Raw genomic sequence first — 20,112 nt, forward strand, 5'->3', positions numbered from 1 at the left:
ATTAGTTAAATTTGCCTCATTCACATAGGTGGATACTAGGAAGATTTATGTCTTTGTATACAGGGCTATGTCTACATGAAATAAACTGGCTTTTTTTTCTATTTCAGCATGCACAATTATTAAGCTGAAAAAGATGCTGCAACTAATTGTTGGGTTTTGTTGGCTTTTCAAAAACTTCTGTCATATCACTATTTTTCTTGCTTTTTTTTTTTTACAGCAACTCCGGAAGCTTGTGCTTGAAATAATTCACAGAATACCAACAAATGAACATCTTCGTCTTCATACCAAAAATATCCTGTCTGTGATGTTCAGATTTTTAGAGGTATTTTTTACTTCGTCTTAAAACTGTTTGAAATTTTCAGAATTTTTTTCCTCTACTTTTTTCATCTCCAAAATTTTCTGGTGGTAGGTTTTTCAATAGCTGTGCTGCTGGAGCAAGAATGGAAAGATATTCTATTTAAACTTCACCCATGCCCTCTCTTACCATCTACAAGTTTTCTGCATGTTCTCTTCTGCCCTTTAGAAACTTGGATTTTACAAATGCAGGGAGCTGTTCTCATGCTGGGCAGAATTTTCTGGCAGATAGCTTATTCTTGGGAGTTTGTTTTCTGTCTTGGAATTCACAGCACTGTCATTTGAAGCTCAGATGGCAGGTCTCTGTTTGAGGGGCAGTGGGAACAGATCTGATGGTACAGAGTGGTTGAAATGTCTGGTTTTTATTCCCTCAGGGGTGGATTTAATTTCAACCGTGCTCTAGGACTGCAGGGTATCAAAGGAAAGGTGCCTTGCTCACACAAACCCATATTAATGGGGCACTTTAGAGTGTTGAGAAGAGTATAATTTTACAGGGTTTTGAAGTTCCCACTTAGTAGTGGAAGAATTCACCAGTGGGCTCACTAAAAAGTTTCTTTCTTTTTTTTTTCCAGACAGAGAATGAAGAAAATGTACTGATTTGCTTAAGAATAATTATTGAATTGCACAAACAGTTCCGACCAGCAATCACTCAAGAAGTAAGTTATAACTCTCATTACATGGTATAAAACTTGCTGCCATGCTCTTCAGAATTGCTATTTTGTTCAAGTGGGTTGATTGGTTTGATTTGCTGTTGTCCTTTTATGTTGCCTGACCTGTTGTGGTAACCATATGTTTAATTTTTTTCCTTTTTTTTTTAATATTAAAGTGATTTTTAAAAGAGGATTGCATAATGCTAGCACTCCAGGGTAAAAAATCAAACTATTAAAGCTTAGTTGTGCTTGGTTTAAATGTTTATGGACAATATGGGCAGTCTAAGGAATAAATTTCCTGCACAAAGGAAAAGAATTGATGCCTTTTGAGTGTGTAAAGGAAAATCCTGAAAAAGAATTTACTCTGATTGACTTCCCCCTGCCTCCCCTCTTCTCTCATGTGACTCATCAAGGGGAATTTGGAAGTTTGCATTGTTATTATCTTGCTTTTTGCCTTGATTTTCTCTTGGGAAGACTTAGTTGTTTCATGGTAATTGTACCTAACAATACTCTACTGGAACTATGTAGAGATGATAGGTAGATCAGATTGTTTCCAAGGGAAATTTGAATTAATACTAACAAAGAAGAAGGAGGGAGGAGAACACTTTCAGGTTATTTTCAGTTATCATGAAAAATATACTGTACTGGTGAGTAGAGATTTTATATATTTGTACTGTTAATACAGAGATTCTAAAATTGTGGTTTTAAAATTATTTTTCAAAAATTTCCTTATGGTAACTGACTTCTTCCTTCCTAGATTCATCATTTTTTGGACTTTGTGAAACAGATTTACAAGGAACTTCCGAAAGTAGTGGTAAGCTTTTTATTTCTTAAATCGCCCTTGCTATAGTCAGAAAACTAGTTTTTATTTCTTAATTTTATCTCTAAAGGATACTGACATAATTAATTTGCATCTAGTGATACTAGATAAATATAGTTTTAGAGAATCTATTTATCAAAACTATGTCTAAAAATGAAGACATTTAGATTTTGATTTGGACAGCCTTGTGTTTCTGGCACACTGTTAGTGGTGGGGGAGGATGGAGGTGAGCTGGAGTTCTGAAGCAGGGTGAGGTTGGCTGCAGTTGTCTCCATGTGCCCAAATGTCTGTTTTTGAGAGAAGGGTGAGGTCATGAAGGGAGGCTCCAGTCTGGTCCTCCCTCCCTGATACAGAGTAACTCTTGGGATGTTTTCCTTTAGGGGAAGAACCACCTTGGCTGGGGGAGCTTTGCTGCTGCTCTGTCCAGGGGGAAAGCCTGCAGGGTGTGTGCCTGGCCCAGGCAGATGCAGCAGTGCAAACACCACTGCAGGGAGGAGAAACCTGCTCCAGGGGAAAATTATATGGGGGAGTTCTGAGGAGATGGATGGCTTTTCGACTGTTACTGGCATTGTGATTTTTTTTTCCTGCTCTTTGCTTGTAGAATCGGTACTTTGAGAACCCTCAGGTGATTCCAGAGAACACTGTTCCCACTCCTGAAATGGTTGGCATGATTACAACCATCGTGGTGAAGGTGAACCCTGAGCGAGAGGACAGTGAAACGAGGACAGTGAGTGTTCTGATGGCTCTTAACTGGGGGACTGTCTGTAGCACAGGACCACAGATCATAAGGCCAGGCAAAAATAACAGACTTTCTTTTTGCTTGTTTTTCTTATCCAAACTTTTCAGTAGAAGCTGATTGAAACTTTCCAGTTATTTTCTATGCAGCTGTAATTACAGGAGTTTTATTTAATGTAATAGCCAATGCTTTTGTGTTTTTTGAATGTTATTATTGTTAAATATAGCGCTACTAAAATGAGTGGCTTCTGTAAAACTGTGTTTTACATACTCTTTTGAATTAATAATTAGACAGTTTATAAAGCATGCATTCTTTCTTTCAGCATTCAATAATTCCCAGAGGATCTTTATCACTAAAGGTCTTGGCTGAGCTACCTATTATTGTTGTTCTCATGTATCAGGTTAGTACACTTCAGTATTTTGCATGTAAATACTTCATTACTGAATGGCTTGTGTAACTTCTGTTGGCTATCATGTTAGCAAAAATGAATGTGATATACTTTTGAAATTAAAATATCAACTAAAAATAACCTGGTGAGATGTCTTAATTATTTTCTGATTAGCTCTCCAGTAATTTGACTGCAAATGTGATATGTGAATTTATCTAATAATATGTTTTTATTTTTAAGCTCTACAAACTGAACATTCATAATGTAGTAGCTGAATTTGTGCCCTTGATTATGAACACAATTATAATACAAGTTTCTGCTCAAGCAAGGTAAGAGCATTTAATGGTATTTTGATGATATTTGAGATAAACTACTTAAACCTGTCATTCAATATTGCTCAAAATATTTTTGTCTTCTATTTTGTGATTTTTGATTCTAGTCTCACTGCTTTTAATCTCAAAAGCAGCAACGATTATTTGACTAAAAATTACCAAGGTTCTATAGGTGAAGTTATTGGCATTATGTCGTTGGTATAGTCCATAGTTGTGCAGTAGGTCGCAGTTTACTATTTGATAATGAGTTTTTTTAAAAATAGGGTTTCTGACAAAAATCCACATTGTCACAGACAATGATGAAGACCCTGGGAGTGTGGACAGTTGCTGTTGTTTAATCTTTGCCATACCATCAATGTGCTCTTCAAGGTGTAGCTTACATGAAGCCTTGCGATGTTGCAGGGATAGGCACTGCTTTTCACAGAGAGGGATGTTTCTGAAGAGCACCAACTGGTTCTGGTCAGGGCAGTGGGAGCAAGATCTCTGCCTTTCCCTGTCTGCCTGGATGACCTGGTTAAGTGGTTGGAGCTTGAGAGAGACAGACAAGTCTGTGGGAGGGAATGTTGCTTAGAGAAAAATTGGCCCCAGTTGGGGGAGCTGAGCCAAATGTGTGCTGATTTGTATTGGCTTGGCATTCTGTAGAAAGGTGCTGCTGGGAATTTGAAAGGCAGAAGGCTTGTTGAAAATGGGCTCTTCCAGAGAGATTGTATTCTTTTAAGAAGCAAGAACTGCACTACAAGATGATGTAATTTGAAACTTCACCGAATTTTTTGAGTGGAGGTACTGAAGGCGAGGAACAAAATCGTAACCACTGTTCCCTTTAATTTCAGACAACATAAACTTTACAACAAGGAGTTGTATGCTGATTTTATCGCTGCTCAGATTAAAACTTTGTCTTTCTTGGCTTATATCATCAGAATTTACCAGGTAGGATGAATTTTTATTACTTTGGTACTTAATGCATCAGGTTTCTAGTTGCTTTATGGCAGACAAGTGACCTGCATGTCTGCAGTGCACTAGGGGATGGAGATGGGAGCATTTGTGTAGAATATCTGGATGTGGAGCTGTAATTGGTTATCCTTTCAAAACTATCCTCATGTGAATACAAAGTAAAAATATGCCATTCCCCCTTCCTGGGCATTTATGGAATGACTACTGTATTTTAGTTTTAGGATTAGATTTTGGAAAATAAATGAGTGAATTTTAATGGAGTGCTATTTTGCAAATGTAACACAAACCTTAAGAATAGAATGTTGCAGTAGTTGTACTCACGTTATTCTTTTTTGTTGCAGGAATTAGTGGCTAAATATTCTCAGCAAATGGTAAAAGGAATGTTGCAGCTGCTCTCCAATTGTCCAGCTGAAACAGCACACCTCAGGAAGGAACTCCTGATTGCTGCTAAGCACATCCTGACAACAGACCTGAGGAGCCGTATGTAGCACTTTTTATAAGTGTACCTTAAACTGGGAAGATTTCTGCTATTTCTGTCAATTTTAGAGGCTTACTGCTTATTTATATGGGACTGTCACAAGATGCCAAGCCAGATAGAATTGTTGTGTGCAGGGTTGCCCAACTTGTCATTTCCAGTAATTCATTGAAAAATTTTTTGTATTTAACTAAACTTGTAAATAACCTGAGTACTTTTTTTCTCTTTGCAAATAAAATTGACTTTGAGTACTGCAGTGTTACTCAAGGAGCAAGTATCAGTGGAGTAGACAGTCACAAGAGATTGTTTGAAAATTTCCTTGCAAGTGGCACTGCCTTTTAGAAGCTTCAAGAATTAATTTAGGGATAAAATCACTTCCTAACTTCAGGTTTAAATACTGAAGTTAAGTGGTCTAATACTTAACTATCTTATTTTCATTATGTCCTTTGCCAATTGTTGTGTATGGCTTTTTTGTTTTTCTGTTTTCTAAATTCTAGAATTTATTCCCTGCATGGACAAGCTGTTTGATGAATCTATACTGATTGGCTCTGGATACACTGCCCGGGAGACGCTGAGGTATGAGAAAGTTCAGAGTAATGATCTGAGTGCCTGCCAGGGCTGCTTACTTTGAAAATTATTAGTATTTACAGCAGCTTCTGTATAGGGTTCTAAGTCTTTGTTTCAACTAACTAATTTTACTAGATTGTTTTATTGGCAGAGCTTCTGCTGCTGTAATGGTGGCTTTTGTTTAACACTTTGATGGCACAGCATGGTAATGTGAGTGTAGGACAAAATAAGAAAAATGGGTGAATGATGATGATTTCAGTTTTTTGAATTGTGGAGGACAACCAAAACAGAGAAACCAACTGAGTATCTGCCCAATATTTCATGAAACACCCTAAATCTTATGTCGACTGTAAAATCTGAATGAGATTTAAGTTGTTTTGTCAATGAATACTTTAAAACTTACTTGTTTGCAATTGAAGAAGTAAATGGAGAGAATACTTAACTTTCTATATCTTCAATAGTCTAAATCTGAACTTCTTTTTGTTTCAGTATCAAGTGTACCTTATTGACAACATGTATTAGATTTAGAAGTATCTTCTCTGCTAGAATCATTTATGATTAATTATGAAAAAGATTACCAATACTGCTCAAAATGTGGCTAACATACTTGTTAACTGCATCTAGATGAAAATATGTGGTGGGGTGTTCTGCAGTGAAGGAAGAAAGATCAGAGAGGCAATACCAGAGTTGTGGGATAAATTGATGCATCATTGGTTAAATTGCACAGGTTAAAATTACCTCGAGTAACCGAAAAAGCCTTGTGAACTCTGGGTTTGCATATGAAAATAGAAAACTTACATTGAGAAACTTGGAAGTACCTCCAGGCAGTAATTATTTGTTTAGTCAAATTGACAACATTTTTAGTTGTGCTCAATGTGTTTTCCTCATTCCTTGTTTTGGCTGTAGACCCCTTGCATACAGCACCCTGGCAGACCTGGTGCATCACGTCCGGCAGCATTTGCCTCTCAATGACCTCTCCCTGGCTGTCCAGCTGTTTGCCAAGAACATTGATGATGAATCCTTGCCAAGCAGTATCCAGACCATGTCTTGCAAGCTCCTGCTAAATTTGGTAGACTGTATCCGGTCTAAAAGTGAACAGGAAAATGGAAATGGTAGAGACATCCTTATGAGAATGCTGGAGGTATTGATTTGTTTAAAGCATTTGATAATTGCTTGGATATCCTGTTTTGTAGTATGTTGTCAATCACATTTTACTTTCTCCTTTCTTCAGAAATGAGAATATGTAGGAACAGCCTGTGTACTGTATTTCACTTCAGTGTTTCAGAGAAGGGCTCTTTAAAATGCTCTGCAGCTGGGATAATATTTCAAGTGTAGTGGAGATGTTTGTCATCTCAGCTTCATTTAGTGGCTAGTTTCAAAGCAAGAAATTGAATGCCTATTTTGACTAGCTTGTTTTTTTTTTTTAATTATTTCATTCTAAATTTTAGTTATAATCTTTTTTTTTCCTTATGTAAGAGTATGCAAAACCCATATTTTTTAATGCCTTGTGGTTAAGGCCGTGCTTTTTGGTGTGTTTTTTTTTTTTTTAAGCCCTGAAAGAGGATCTTTGCACAGGTCCTTGGCATGGCACAATACAATCTGTACAATTAAACATATCTACTCTTTGAAGACCTAATGATCCTTTCTAATGATCTTTATATGGAAGTTTTTTTTTTGTATTTTTGAAAATCAAGGGTGCACTAGTTGTTTGAAGAAGGCAAACTAGTTTATAGATACACTTAAAAACGTTTGCTGTCATTTGAATTACTTTAAAAATAGCTGAAAGTTTTATTGATCTCTGTATGCTGATTTGAAATATCTGTACTATTAAATTTAGGATGACTTTTGAAGAAGCAACTTATTTTCTTTTGCTTCCCCCCCCGTCCCTGCTGTTTGGTGCCTCTCCTCCTTTGCCTTAGGTGTTTGTTCTGAAATTCCACACCATAGCACGCTACCAGCTGTCTGTCATTTTTAAGAAGTGCAAGCCGCAGTCTGAGCTCGGGGCGGCTGAAGCTGCCTTACCTGGAGTGCCCACAGCAGGAAATGCAGCCCCTGTTCCTGTCCCATCTCCTGCCCCAGCCACTCCCGTGGCCCCTGCACCAGTACCTGTGTTTGAAAAACAAGGGGAGAAGGAAAAAGAAGACAAGCAGACATTTCAGGTCACGGATTGCCGGAGCTTAGTGAAAACTTTGGTCTGTGGGGTCAAGACGATCACGTGGGGCATCACCTCGTGCAAAGCTCCTGGTGGTAAAACTGCATATTTAATTACATTTATCTCTCATAATTCTACAGAAAAAAGCCTCTCTAGAATGAAAGCAAATAGTATTTTTAATGCTTAACTATCTTATTCTTCTTTCAGAAGCACAGTTCATTCCTAATAAGCAGTTGCAACCTAAGGAGACTCAAATCTATATAAAATTGGTAAAATATGCAATGCAAGCCTTAGATATTTATCAGGTATGTAACCTGCCCACACAGCACTTCTATTTGTACAGTTTCTGTATGTTTGATCTTTTAATAACGATTTATTTGTCAGCTAAAACAGAGATTATACATATGGTATATTTGCACTAAGTCTTTAATTTGGACCACAACTAGTGAGAAATGCTCAGTATGACAAATTAATTTCAAAAGTGAATTTCAACATACTTACTATTTACAAGCAACAGATCTTTTTCTCAACAGCCATTTTTGTCAGTTCATGCAGGCAGGTCAGACAATTGTCTTTCATGTAGTGAATTAAATCTTTCCTTGAAAGAGATAGTTTAGCTAACAGTTGAAGCATTCACATGTCTATGTTTATCTTCTGTAGTTACACAAAGTACTAATGAAATGTAAATGTGTTTGATTGCGTATTAAGTAATTTACAAATTTACTGATATCTCCTACTATTGTCTTTCTCTCTTTGTAACTTCCTAGTTTTAAAATCTGTTCTGAAAACACTCAGTATTTTTGTCATGGTTGGCTCTTGTGCCCAACTTCTACCTGTGTGGGGCTTGCATGTAAAACCCATAAAATCTCAGTTACTTTCAAAAGCTATTTTAAGAATAATGGGGAACAAGCTACTCAAATTCTGTAACCAGTGTATGTGTTTTCTCAATTGCTGTAGGTGCAAATAGCAGGAAATGGACAGACATATGTTCGAGTAGCAAACTGTCAGACAGTCAGGATGAAAGAGGAAAAGGAAGTTCTGGAGCATTTTGCTGGTGTGTTCACAATGATGAACCCTTTAACTTTTAAAGAAATCTTTCAAACTACTGTTCCTTACATGGTGGAGAGGATCTCTAAAAACTATGCTCTTCAGGTATGTTACTGTTTACTTTTTAAATTGATAATGAACAGCATGTAGGAAAGAGGTTTATGCCTTGAGGTACATATGACTGATGCAGAATAACACATGATGTATAAATAATATAAATGATGTAGAATGATGTATAAATAGTAGTATTGAAATTATTATTATGTAAGATTTGAAGCAGTCTATATAAAGAGTAGTTTATGAAAATAATGTAAAGATGAATTTTCAAAAAACCTTACCTAAGTGATGCAATACAAACATGAACTCTTCAGTTTAGAAGATATGAATGGACTTCATTCATGAAAAGTACTGAACATTATGGACTTGCTGTTTTGTTCATCTTGTTGTGCTAATGTTCTACTGTTTTACAGAATGCAAATCCTATAATATCCACTTAAAATTTAACCTGAGACTTCAACATTAAGCTACATACATGGTTGTTTTCCACTGAGGACAAATAGAATCACTTGGGTAGCAGTGGAGATGGGGAGAGAAATTTGTCTTAGGATTTTTTAATGGATAGTGCATTTATCCTTTTGTTCTTTTCATTACAGCAGTAATAAGTTCTTTGTGGTTTCCTTTTATAGATTGTTGCCAATTCTTTCTTGGCAAACCCTACTACCTCCGCTCTCTTTGCAACCATTTTGGTGGAGTATCTTCTGGATCGTCTGCCAGAAATGGGCTCTAATGTGGAACTCTCCAATCTGTATCTCAAGCTGTTCAAGTTAGTCTTTGGCTCAGTTTCACTATTTGCAGCTGAAAATGAACAAATGCTGAAGGTAAAGGTCATTTGTTTTAAAAATAAGTCTGCTTTAAAAACAGCACTCTTAAAGAGTTTTGCACAGTCTAATATTTGAGAGTCATTTAATGTTTGAAGCACTATTTGTGACACATCTTCATTTTTTTCCAAATTCCAAGTACCTTGTCTTGTTTCTAAGAGATGGTTTCAGTGACTATTTTGTTCATATTTGAAACTATGGAGTGATGTACTAATTCTGAATATAAATGACTGATACATGATTGTGGTCTGTGATTGCCATAAGCCCATGTAACTTCATGGTCAGGACATGCATAAATTCTTGCATATTTTCTCCCTTTGTTTCTATATTAAATTAAGAGTTTTGCTTGGATTGAAAGCACTTTTTTTGTGTGTTGGTGAATTGCTATGCCTCTTGAGTTAGATTTTCTATGCTCTTGGGAAGTCTGGGCTTAAGGAATGCTATTTTTTCTACTGACGACATATTATGTATTCCAAGCATCTATTTATGTTGATGAGATCATCTCATTATTCAGTCAATTTAGAAATGCTGAGCTTGTAGCAAGAGTGCACTTTCCTCATAAAAGCAGCAGCTGCCTGTATCTAGAAAAGACATTAGGAATTTAATGGAACACTGATTGTTCTCTCATAGTTTTTCTTCCTTGTACTTTGTACCAAACAAAATTTCTGATACAGGCAACTGTAGAGCAGAGGGGGGATTACCAATTTCCCAGAATCTTTGAAAACTAACAGTAATATGAAGCAATATTCATATAATCTTGCTTTAATTCTTGCAGTTTGTCATCAGACTAAAGGTCATTTGGATTTTATAAGATGGTGATAAAGTTTAAAGAGTGTAATTTACTACCTTCACAGTTTCATGCTTCTGTTACTTCTTTTTGTTTCTGTAGGATGAATGGTAGGGGCCTTGGGCAGACAGTTTAATTGAATGATGAAGGCTGTTTGCAGCATTTGCATAGCAATGTAGAAAGCTTTTTAGATGTTAATAATATCCAGACACGTTGCTGTTTGTCTCTGGTCCATGAGAATACTGGTATTTTTTAAGTATTTTTAATGAATCTTGCAAGGTGTTCATGTTCTCTGCTCTAGAAAGGCCACCAGTTCCATAACCTTTTTTACTTGAGAGAGTTTAGTTTCAAAATGAAATTTTAGCATTCACAGAACTTAAGAACTAACAATGAAATTAGATCAGGGCTAAATGAATATTGTTAAGTGTCCTCTCTTTTCATTCTGACACCTCTGATGTCTGCTTCCCATTCTCAGGTACTTGAGAGGAAATATTTTCTCATTGTGTCAGATTTGCAGAATCTCATGCTAAACTCTTGTACAGTAACATGATGATAAAATTGGTATTTTATTAATCTTCAAGCTTTATTTTTTTTATAGCCACATTTGCACAAGATTGTGAACAGCTCTATGGAACTTGCACAGACTGCCAAAGAGCCCTATAACTATTTCCTGCTGCTCAGAGCACTGTTCAGATCTATTGGAGGAGGCAGTCATGATCTGTTATACCAAGAATTCTTGCCGCTGTTACCAAACTTACTGCAAGGTAGAACAATACCTTCTTTCCCTGCCCCAGCTTCTGATTTTTTTTATGTGAATAGTAGTAATAAAGTTATATTATGTGGTTGAAAAACCCTCAAAACTATAGCCCTACTACTGATAAGTAGCTTCTGATTTTGAGTTTAGTGATTGATTTAAATACCTTGAATGTGCTTATTTTCATTTCCTATCAGCTGCTTCAGGCTCCATAGTTTTGGCTGCTTCACAATTTCTGCTGCTTGTTTTTCTTCTTTTCATTGTGGGGCTGTTGGGGTTTTCTTGTTTGTTTCTATTACTTTTTTGGGGCTTTTTTTGCAATGGATAACTTTGTTGGCATAAAGCATTTGGGGGATGAGTGAGCAGGTGAAGCAACATTGCCAGGTCACCACTGGCTTTGTGGGGAGAACATGGCAGTGAAGCTCTGGCTGTTCTGCAGTTGAGGGCATGTGTGTGCACCTGCAAGGGCATGGTAAATAGAAATTCAAGTAGTGCCAGACTGCAAAAAGAAATGGAAATAACAATCAGTTTGATTAATTGAGCATTTATGCTTGCAAGAACTGTGTTCCAGAAATGCTGAGGGTGAGTAAGGAAATGTGGAGAGCTACTTAAACCTAAGGACAAGCTAATCAGGGCTATCCCAGGACTGTAGACTGGTTCAGATCTGTAGCTGTAGGGACAGTTTTTATTGTAGTTAGCAAATATATGTTATCAATAAATCTTTATGTAAAACTCATGTCAGTAGATTTCTAGAATATGAGAAATCTTTATGGGGAGAAAAATCACTTGGGGAGTATGCTCAGTCTGTATGGGACAATTAATGCACTTGAACTCACTGATTGTTTTCAGGATTTAAAATATTTAAAAAAAAAGTTGTTCTGTGTGGGTTTATGTTTTACTGTTACAAGGCTGAGGTTTGAGTCAAATTTTTTTTTTCTTTTCTATCTGCTGTATTCAAATGCTGCCTTATTGATCTAATATTAAACTTCAAAATATGTGCATAGATGCTTTTTTTTCTATATGTGTGTACATAAAAAGACATTCACTGCATGACATCCTTAGATGTAAGTTACAATAATGAATGGTATTAATATTTTGTAAATCCATTATTTACAGAGCTGTAAGCTCTACAGTGTTTAAAAACGTCAGGCTCTTCTGAATTGAGGAAATAGCAATTTTGAACAGGATACTATGGACTGTCTTTTTCCTGTGAGTGTATAACTTATCCATAACTTTCAGGACTTAATATGTTGCAAAGTGGCCTTCACAAACAGCACATGAAAGACCTGTTTGTAGAGCTCTGCCTCACTGTGCCCGTTCGTCTGAGCTCACTGCTGCCTTACCTGCCCATGCTGATGGACCCCTTGGTGTCAGCTCTCAATGGATCCCAGACCCTGGTTAGCCAGGGCTTAAGAACTCTGGAGCTGTGTGTGGATAACTTGCAGCCAGACTTTCTGTATGACCACATCCAGCCAGTTCGAGCCGAGCTCATGCAGGTAAATGTGTTGTTTCCTGTTAGACCACAAGAGGTCATTGATTTGCTGAATACTATCAGAAGTTTGTGTGACGCTTTGGTTACAAAAACTTGAAAAATCTGTCATGAAACCTATACCAGTCTGATGTGAGTGTAGAAGGATAGATGGTGTTGTGCTGTTAAGCTGAAAACTGAAAATTTAGAAGAGAATGAATTGCTTCTCCTAAATACTTTGTTAAATGGTTACATTTTGTTTACTTTACTTGCTTCTATATTTCAAAACTAGCTCTGAGCTAAATTCAGTTCAGCCTTAACTGGCCTGCTTTTTTAATTAACAATGTTGTTTAATATTCATCATAAACATAAAACTACACTCCAAGATAGCAAAGATGTTGTAGCTGATGACAGTAGTTTAATCTAAAACTGCATTTAGGACAACCTTGTTACAAAGCACTTGGGCTGTTGTGACCTGAGACTGCTGATATTCAACCTTGATAAGGAGCTTATGCAGGGTCAGTTACCCAAATACAAGAATAAAATGTTTTCCTTGACATTTTCTTTACATTACAACTTGAAAAATGTTGGAGTAAGATGTTTTTTTTTATTTTACAACTTGAACAATGTTGAAGTAAGCCTGGTCTGCCCATGTACCTTAAACCCCCAGGCTTTGTGGAGAACCCTGCGCAATCCTGCTGACAGCATCTCCCATGTGGCTTATCGTGTGCTTGGGAAATTTGGTGGAAGTAACAGGAAGATGTTGAAGGAATCACAGAAACTACAGTATGTGGTCACAGAAATCCAAGGACCCAGTATTACGATTGAATTTTCAGACTGTAAAGCATCCATTCAGCTCCCAATGGAAAAGGTAAGGGCTTATGTTACTTTCAATGCTGAGAAACTAACATTAAAAATATCTGTCTGGAAGTTCTTTCTTGATTCCTTCTATAAACTATGTAAGATTTCACCCCCAAAATAACAGATTTAGGCATACTCTACTGCACTTATGAAGTGATAGGCTAGGGAGCTAAACTGGCCCAAATAAATGTTTTCACAGAATGGGTAAGGTTGGAACTTCTGGTATATTGCTTAGGTTAGAAGCAGGATCCTCATCTACAAGTCCCTATTTGCTTTTTGAAATGTATCAAAAATTTACTGTAGAAATTCTTCAGTGGTGATTATTCTCATGACTCCAGGATTTGGTTTTGTTTGTTGTCTCTAGAAGCACTTTGTACTGTACTGGCTTTCATCTGGCAGTCACGGTGTATCACAAGTGCTTAGTTCTCACTAATTACAGCTATCTAACATCTGAGAGTGAAGCTGGATTCTGAGATAATTTGGTCTGTAGAGTTTTAATACTTACCTTTTCAATTAGACTTTCATAAGTAGATACCATTTGAATGTAGTAAGCAATTTTCTTCACAGGCAGTTGGCTCTCTGGCCACATCCAGCCAACAGGCTTAAAAATAGCTTGGAAAAGTGATTCTTAAAATGCAGATTTACTGATTTCTCCACTATACTGAAGCTGATGAATTTAATACGTATAACTACTGTAGTTGCTGACATTTACCTGTCCTGCTAGGTTTAATTCAAACAAAGTTTTCCAAAGGATTTTAGCATCTAACACTGATATGGAGCAATCTGCAGCTGCTCCATAACATCATCTTGATGTTGACCAAGAAAGTGTTATCTGCTGAACACTTTGTGTCTATGAAAAGGAAATGTTAAAGTACAAAGAAAAAAAAGATGAAATAAACTGAAAACAAGAAATACTTGTTTTCTTTTAGTGCCCTGGTAGACTTTTGTGGTCTGTCCAAAACTAATTTTTCTTTTCATTGAGATACTGTGATAAAAGCTTGGGATGACAATAAGTTAAGTAAGTGGAAATACCAAGGGAGGAGAATGTCCACTTTGTAACAGGGGCTTTTTCTGCATAAATGTATTATGCACAGATGGTTAGATTTTGCTTGCAATTGATAATTCATTTTTTCATGCATTAAAGAACAATTTTTACAATTTTTCCATTTTTTTTTTTTTTAACTTAATGCCAGTCTCATTTATCTTCCTGTCTTTTGTGGGAGAAGTCTAAAAATTAGACAGTTGTGCTTTTATGTATTATCACTATATATATATAAGCACAAAATAGAAATTTCCCAAAGAGATCTACTCCCCTTTTTTAATCATCTTCATGTCTTAAAGGAATGATTCGAATTATTCTCGAATGTATTAAATCTTCTTGCAAAGGAAGAGTACTATTTCCATTAAATAACTGGCATTTACAAGTTGCTTACAGGGACATTTCATCATGCATGAAAAGGTACCATTTATATATGGGTATAAATGCATTGTATACATACAGTATAAAGGGATTAGACACAGCAATTCTTGCTGAAGGGAAGACAAGGAAAATTTATTTTTGGGAAAGGGGAGGGACACAGTGAAGGTTTAGCTCACTCATAACTTGAAATGTTTTCTGACCATGGAGGTAAATGTATCTGCCATGAAACTCAGCACATATAAAAGCACAGAAAATACCATGGTGTTTTCAAGCTACGCTCTCAGGCCCTCTCTGCATTTCCTAACTTGGGCACTCCAAACCGTGCATACTTCAAAAGTTAATTTTAATATATATTAACGATACCATTCCCTTGATTAATGGCCTTATGGTAAATGCCAAGAGCAAGAAGTGTGTGGATTCTCTTGTTCCACGGCAGGCAATCGAGACGGCCCTGGACTGTCTGAAGAGCGCCAACACGGAGCCCTATTACCGCAGGCAGGCCTGGGAGGTCATCAAGTGCTTCCTGGTGGCCATGATGAGCCTGGATGATAACAAACATGCATTGTACCAGCTCCTTGCACATCCCAAGTATGACAGTTCTTTAAACGTAAATGTGTATGTAAAATTTATGGTGTCTGTGGAGCAACCTAGTTTAGAGACAATGATTAGTTTGTGCAATTCATGGGTTTTTGCCTGTTGGTAAAAAGGAGTTTTGTTAGCATGTTTTTTAATGCCAATGACATGTTAATGTTTCATAGTTTAATTTTCTTCCCTTAATTACAGCCCAGTGTATAATCTATTACATATGATCAATATGATTAATTTTAGTTTCATGTTTTTAAATAATTGGAATATTCTGGTGCTTAATTGTATTTTAGAGATGAATTTAGATTGTGACATTTTGTATGTACATCTAGACTTTTACTAAAGTGGAAGACAAAATTCAGTTTCATTTAGTGACTAAGCTGTAGCGTAGTCACACGCAGCCTCTGTTTATCTTGGTGTGGAAGCCTTTTATTGGAGCTTTTCTTACATGTTTTGCAATTTTAGTCATTGATATTTCACAAGTTTATTGCTTTTAGACAACTTTAACATCTTTGCTCAAGAAGTGTGGGCTGACTTTGACTCTTGCAATATAATAAGTGTAGCTAAAGAGCATAGTGGCTTTCACACTTTGGGCTTGTTAGACTTGACATAAATATAGGTTTGCAATGAATACGTTTTGTTGGGCAGTGATTTGATAAATAATGTTTCAATCATTCAAGATTAAAATCAAATGTCATTTTAAAAAAGGGAAAAATGTCAAAATATTGAAAATGACATTCTGTAATTGAGTTGCAGCATGATGCCTGTACACCTATAATTATATATACATGCCTTCTTCTGAACCACTGGCTTTAAATGTTCCTGATGAAATTGAGCTATCCATCATGCTGGAGACCAGTGGCTGACAAAATTAATATGGGCTGAGTGAACTGGTCTAGCTCTATGAAAATGAGGGGAAAACAGGAGGTGGAGAAGGAGTTAGATATGGAGAGCAAACTTTGAATGAAGTTTGAGCTGACTGAACTGGTCTAGCTCTGTCAAAATGAGGGGAAAACAGGAGGTGGAGAAGGAGTTAGATATGGAGAGCATACTTTGAATGAAGTTTGAGCTGGGGGTGCTGCAGTTTGGGGTTCTGTTGAACACAACGCTGTGTTTCAGCTTCACAGAGAAGTCCATCCCCAGCGTGATCATCTCGCACCGCTACAAGGCCCAGGACACCCCGGCCCGCAAGACGTTCGAGCAGGCCCTGACCGGGGCCTTCATGTCGGCCGTCATCAAGGACCTGCGGCCCAGCGCCCTGCCCTTCGTGGCCAGCCTGATCCGCCACTACACCATGGTGGCCGTGGCTCAGCAGTGCGGTGAGTGCAGGGGACGCAGCTCCTGGCGCCTCCAGGAGAGCTACACACAGCTGTTTGTTTTAAAAATCACAGCATTGCAGTTGCTTCTGGGTAACTATACTGGATTTTTGTTTGACGGTAGAATTACGTTTTAATTCTTTAGAGCAGTGGGAATTATTAAACAAATTTTGAAAAGCAATCAGTCACCTAATAATGCTCTGTAAATGCTACAGCCAATGAAGTAACTGCAGCATGGGCCAGCTTATACAGTTCCAGAGCATTTGTGTAACTTAATACTCACAGTAGTATTTGCAGATGGCCTTTAATTAGGTTGTTTCCAGTTGTGGTTTTGAAGGCCTTTCAGAGGAATTAAGTAAATGCTGGAGCATCGCAGTGTCTTATATCCAAGAAGAAAACTTTTTGTTTGGGCTGTATGACAAGTAGTTTGGTAAAAGGCATATTATAAGCATATCACTCTTCATTGTCACATTAATGTAACTGGGATTTTTATGACTCTTCATTTTTAATTAATCTTCTTGCAGTGCATAGTCTAGTGCATAGAGGAAAGTATTCAAGTAGATGTAATCTTTATTTCTTCTAGGAGTGAAGGATGCCTTACAACCCATTTATATGCAAATAGGCACAGGGCTTACTGGTTTTGCCATCAGCTAGTCGGAGGAGTAGTAAAATCGAATTAAAAGACTATTCATATTGAAATATCCATTGTTTTATCTTTATTTCCCCTGCCCCCCCCCTCCATTCCCTGTTACAAATTCCAGGTCCTTTCTTGCTGCAGTGCTATCAGGTTGGGAGCCAGCCTAGCACAGCCATGTTTCACAGTGAAGAAAATGGGTCAAAAGGCATGGATCCCTTGGTGCTTATTGATGCCATAGCAATCTGCATGGCATATGAGGAGAAGGAGCTCTGCAAAATAGGAGAGGTGGCCCTAGCAGTGATATTTGATGTTGCAAGCATCATCTTGGGTTCAAAGGAAAGGGTAAGATTTTTAAAAGTATATTGAAATGATTGAGTTTCAGCCAATGCAATTTTGCTTCTAAAATTCTGGAGGCTACCAGCAAGCTGAGAAAAGGAAACTGATCAATTTCTTTGTTTCCAGGCTTGTCAGCTTCCCTTGTTTTCCTACATTGTGGAACGTTTATGCGCTTGCTGTTATGAGCAAGCTTGGTATGCTAAACTAGGAGGTGTTGTGTCCATTAAATTTCTTATGGAACGGCTGCCACTGATCTGGGTCCTCCAGAACCAGCAGACTTTCCTGAAGGCGCTTCTCTTTGTTATGATGGACCTAACTGGAGAGGTATGTAATGAACGAATTTCATCAAATAGTGTGGGGAAAATTTCTGGCCTTAAATTCACACAGATGGAACTCTTAGTAATCTTGATTTTGCTGAACTTCAGAATGCATTTTACCTGCAAGAGTTAGTAAATTCTAGTCATTTTAACTCAAACCAAGATCTGAAGTTAGGAATGAGGTCAGATTTTTCCACAAAACTTTGCTGAAGTTTTTGAGGTTACAATTGCTGCTGTCAGACTAGAAATGTACAGGCCACATGTAGATCACAAAAAAACACAGATTCACTGTCACTTAGCACAGAATCACTAAGCTTAGTTGGAAATCAGAATCACAGGATTCATCAAAATCAAATTCTAAGTTGGTGAGTAATGTGTAGATTTGTGGTCTTTGTTCTATACTTAGCCGATAAAAATGATCTCTGATGCCTCAGGTTTCCAATGGAGCAGTCGCTATGGCAAAGACCACATTAGAACAGCTCTTGATTAGATGTGCAACTCCTTTAAAAGATGAAGAAAAAACGGAAGAAATCCTTGCAGCACAGGAAAAGTCTTTCCATCATGTCACACATGACCTTGTTCGAGAAGTGACCTCTCCGAACTCCACTGTGAGAAAACAAGCCATGCATTCCTTGCAGGTGCTTGCACAGGTCACTGGCAAAAGTGTCACAGTCATCATGGAGCCACATAAAGAGGTAAGCAGAAATACTTACTGAACCCCAGCTTAAAGTTGTTTTCCAGTTTGGATTTGCAGAAATGCTTTTCTTAGTATGTTTTTGCACACTAGTGAATTAAGTTAGTAGTGCTTTGGTAGCATATGTTTGTCATTTGCTAAGTTTTGTTGTTCAAACATACACAATGGCTGGAGCACTATAGAGATTCATACTGGCTCTGCTTGACTCTTAGCCAGTATTTATACTGGCTTCAGGTTGATTTACTTCCTTAAATTATGGGCTGCTCATCCTGCCACAAATCAGACATAGGCTAGGCCATATAGACATTACATTTTGACACTCAGTTTTATTATTCTCTAAATATGTGGCATTACTGCTATGCCTTTCCTTATCCAGAAAGAGACTATAAAGTTCAAAGCTGGTTGAAATAACTTTTGGCTAGATACTCCTTAAAGCTGGTATTGTTTAGTCTTTTGGAAGATAATTGAATGCACATAAGTCTTAAGGGCCATGACAACATTCCACATTATGCTGAGAAGTTCCCTAATTGGTATCTTACTTTGCTAAAGCTCTTTAATGAGGAAAGTGAGAAGTTGATGTAATGGAAAAAAGTTACACTAGCTTTTTTGGTTTCCTGATGTTTTAGGAACTTAAAATATTCTTGTTTCTTCACTGTTTGAAATGCTTCAGTCCATGAATCTCTTTGTTGTTCATGATGTTGTGTGAAGTTATTAAATATCATAGATTTGTTCACAGAGAATATGTATTAATTACAGCTACTACACTGGTTTGCAAACTGACTGTGAATCAAAGTAATTCAGAGAATTATTTTTCCTCTAGCTTAATTTTTTCTCAAGACACATCTGGAGCCACAATAGAAAATGGATAGAAACCTAGAGCCATGACTAATGGTGTCTTCTCGGTCGCTGGGTCTGTGGGGTCATTTCAATAGCTGCTAATTCAGTAATCCAAATTACATCACTTAGGTACTCCAGGACATGGTTCCTCCTAAAAAACATTTGCTTCGGCACCAACCTGCAAATGCCCAGATTGGCCTGATGGAGGGAAATACCTTTTGCACAACCCTGCAGCCCAGATTGTTTACAATGGATCTGAATGTTGTGGAACACAAGGTCTTTTACACAGAGGTACTTTGTTTTTATGTTATCATCTTTGATTTTAGATGCTTTTGTATGATGGTGTTAGTACTTTCATTGTTAAAAATACATATTTTTCTTTGTGCATTTTAAACTTTGACTGAAAAGCAAGAGTTTCCCTTTTGAAACATCAAGTGAAGTGTGCTTTGCCTGCAGCAGTCAATGCAGAAGATCCTCTGGCTTTGAGTTAAGACAAAAACAAAGTCCTGTAGATGAAAAGCTGTCTGTAAAGGTGGGGGTGAGATAGTGGCGTTGCAAATGTGAGTAGCAATATTAAAATGATTGTTTTTTTCCTAGTTACTGAATTTGTGTGAGGCTGAAGATGCTGCCCTAATGAAACTACCTTGCTACAAAAGTCTTCCATCACTTGTACCTCTTCGAATTGCAGCCTTAAGTAAGTAAAACCTAAACAAGACTTGATGCAGTTAAGTGTCCTTGTGAGCAATGGGC

The 20,112-nt window shown here is 37.3% G+C and overlaps 1 protein-coding gene across 1 annotated transcript in view; it reads left to right on the plus strand.

The window, feature by feature from the left end:
• Positions 1-20,112, plus strand: part of TRRAP (transformation/transcription domain associated protein) — a 73,248-nt gene that overhangs the window by 2,512 nt on the left and 50,624 nt on the right. The window contains exons 5-28 of the mRNA XM_053991922.1: positions 218-322; positions 927-1,010; positions 1,762-1,818; positions 2,426-2,551; positions 2,883-2,960; positions 3,189-3,277; positions 4,111-4,207; positions 4,573-4,711; positions 5,204-5,282; positions 6,180-6,414; positions 7,193-7,520; positions 7,633-7,730; positions 8,383-8,577; positions 9,159-9,350; positions 10,736-10,901; positions 12,131-12,387; positions 13,030-13,230; positions 15,077-15,228; positions 16,345-16,544; positions 17,303-17,520; positions 17,641-17,838; positions 18,266-18,526; positions 19,492-19,653; positions 19,960-20,056. Of these exons, the coding sequence (XP_053847897.1) occupies positions 218-322; positions 927-1,010; positions 1,762-1,818; positions 2,426-2,551; positions 2,883-2,960; positions 3,189-3,277; positions 4,111-4,207; positions 4,573-4,711; positions 5,204-5,282; positions 6,180-6,414; positions 7,193-7,520; positions 7,633-7,730; positions 8,383-8,577; positions 9,159-9,350; positions 10,736-10,901; positions 12,131-12,387; positions 13,030-13,230; positions 15,077-15,228; positions 16,345-16,544; positions 17,303-17,520; positions 17,641-17,838; positions 18,266-18,526; positions 19,492-19,653; positions 19,960-20,056 (3,814 nt within the window). The remainder of the gene's footprint in view (positions 1-217; positions 323-926; positions 1,011-1,761; positions 1,819-2,425; positions 2,552-2,882; positions 2,961-3,188; positions 3,278-4,110; positions 4,208-4,572; positions 4,712-5,203; positions 5,283-6,179; positions 6,415-7,192; positions 7,521-7,632; positions 7,731-8,382; positions 8,578-9,158; positions 9,351-10,735; positions 10,902-12,130; positions 12,388-13,029; positions 13,231-15,076; positions 15,229-16,344; positions 16,545-17,302; positions 17,521-17,640; positions 17,839-18,265; positions 18,527-19,491; positions 19,654-19,959; positions 20,057-20,112) is intronic.

The sequence above is a fragment of the Vidua macroura genome, chromosome 16, assembly GCF_024509145.1.
Source record: "Vidua macroura isolate BioBank_ID:100142 chromosome 16, ASM2450914v1, whole genome shotgun sequence".
In the NCBI taxonomy this organism is placed as follows: Eukaryota; Metazoa; Chordata; class Aves; order Passeriformes; family Viduidae; genus Vidua; species Vidua macroura.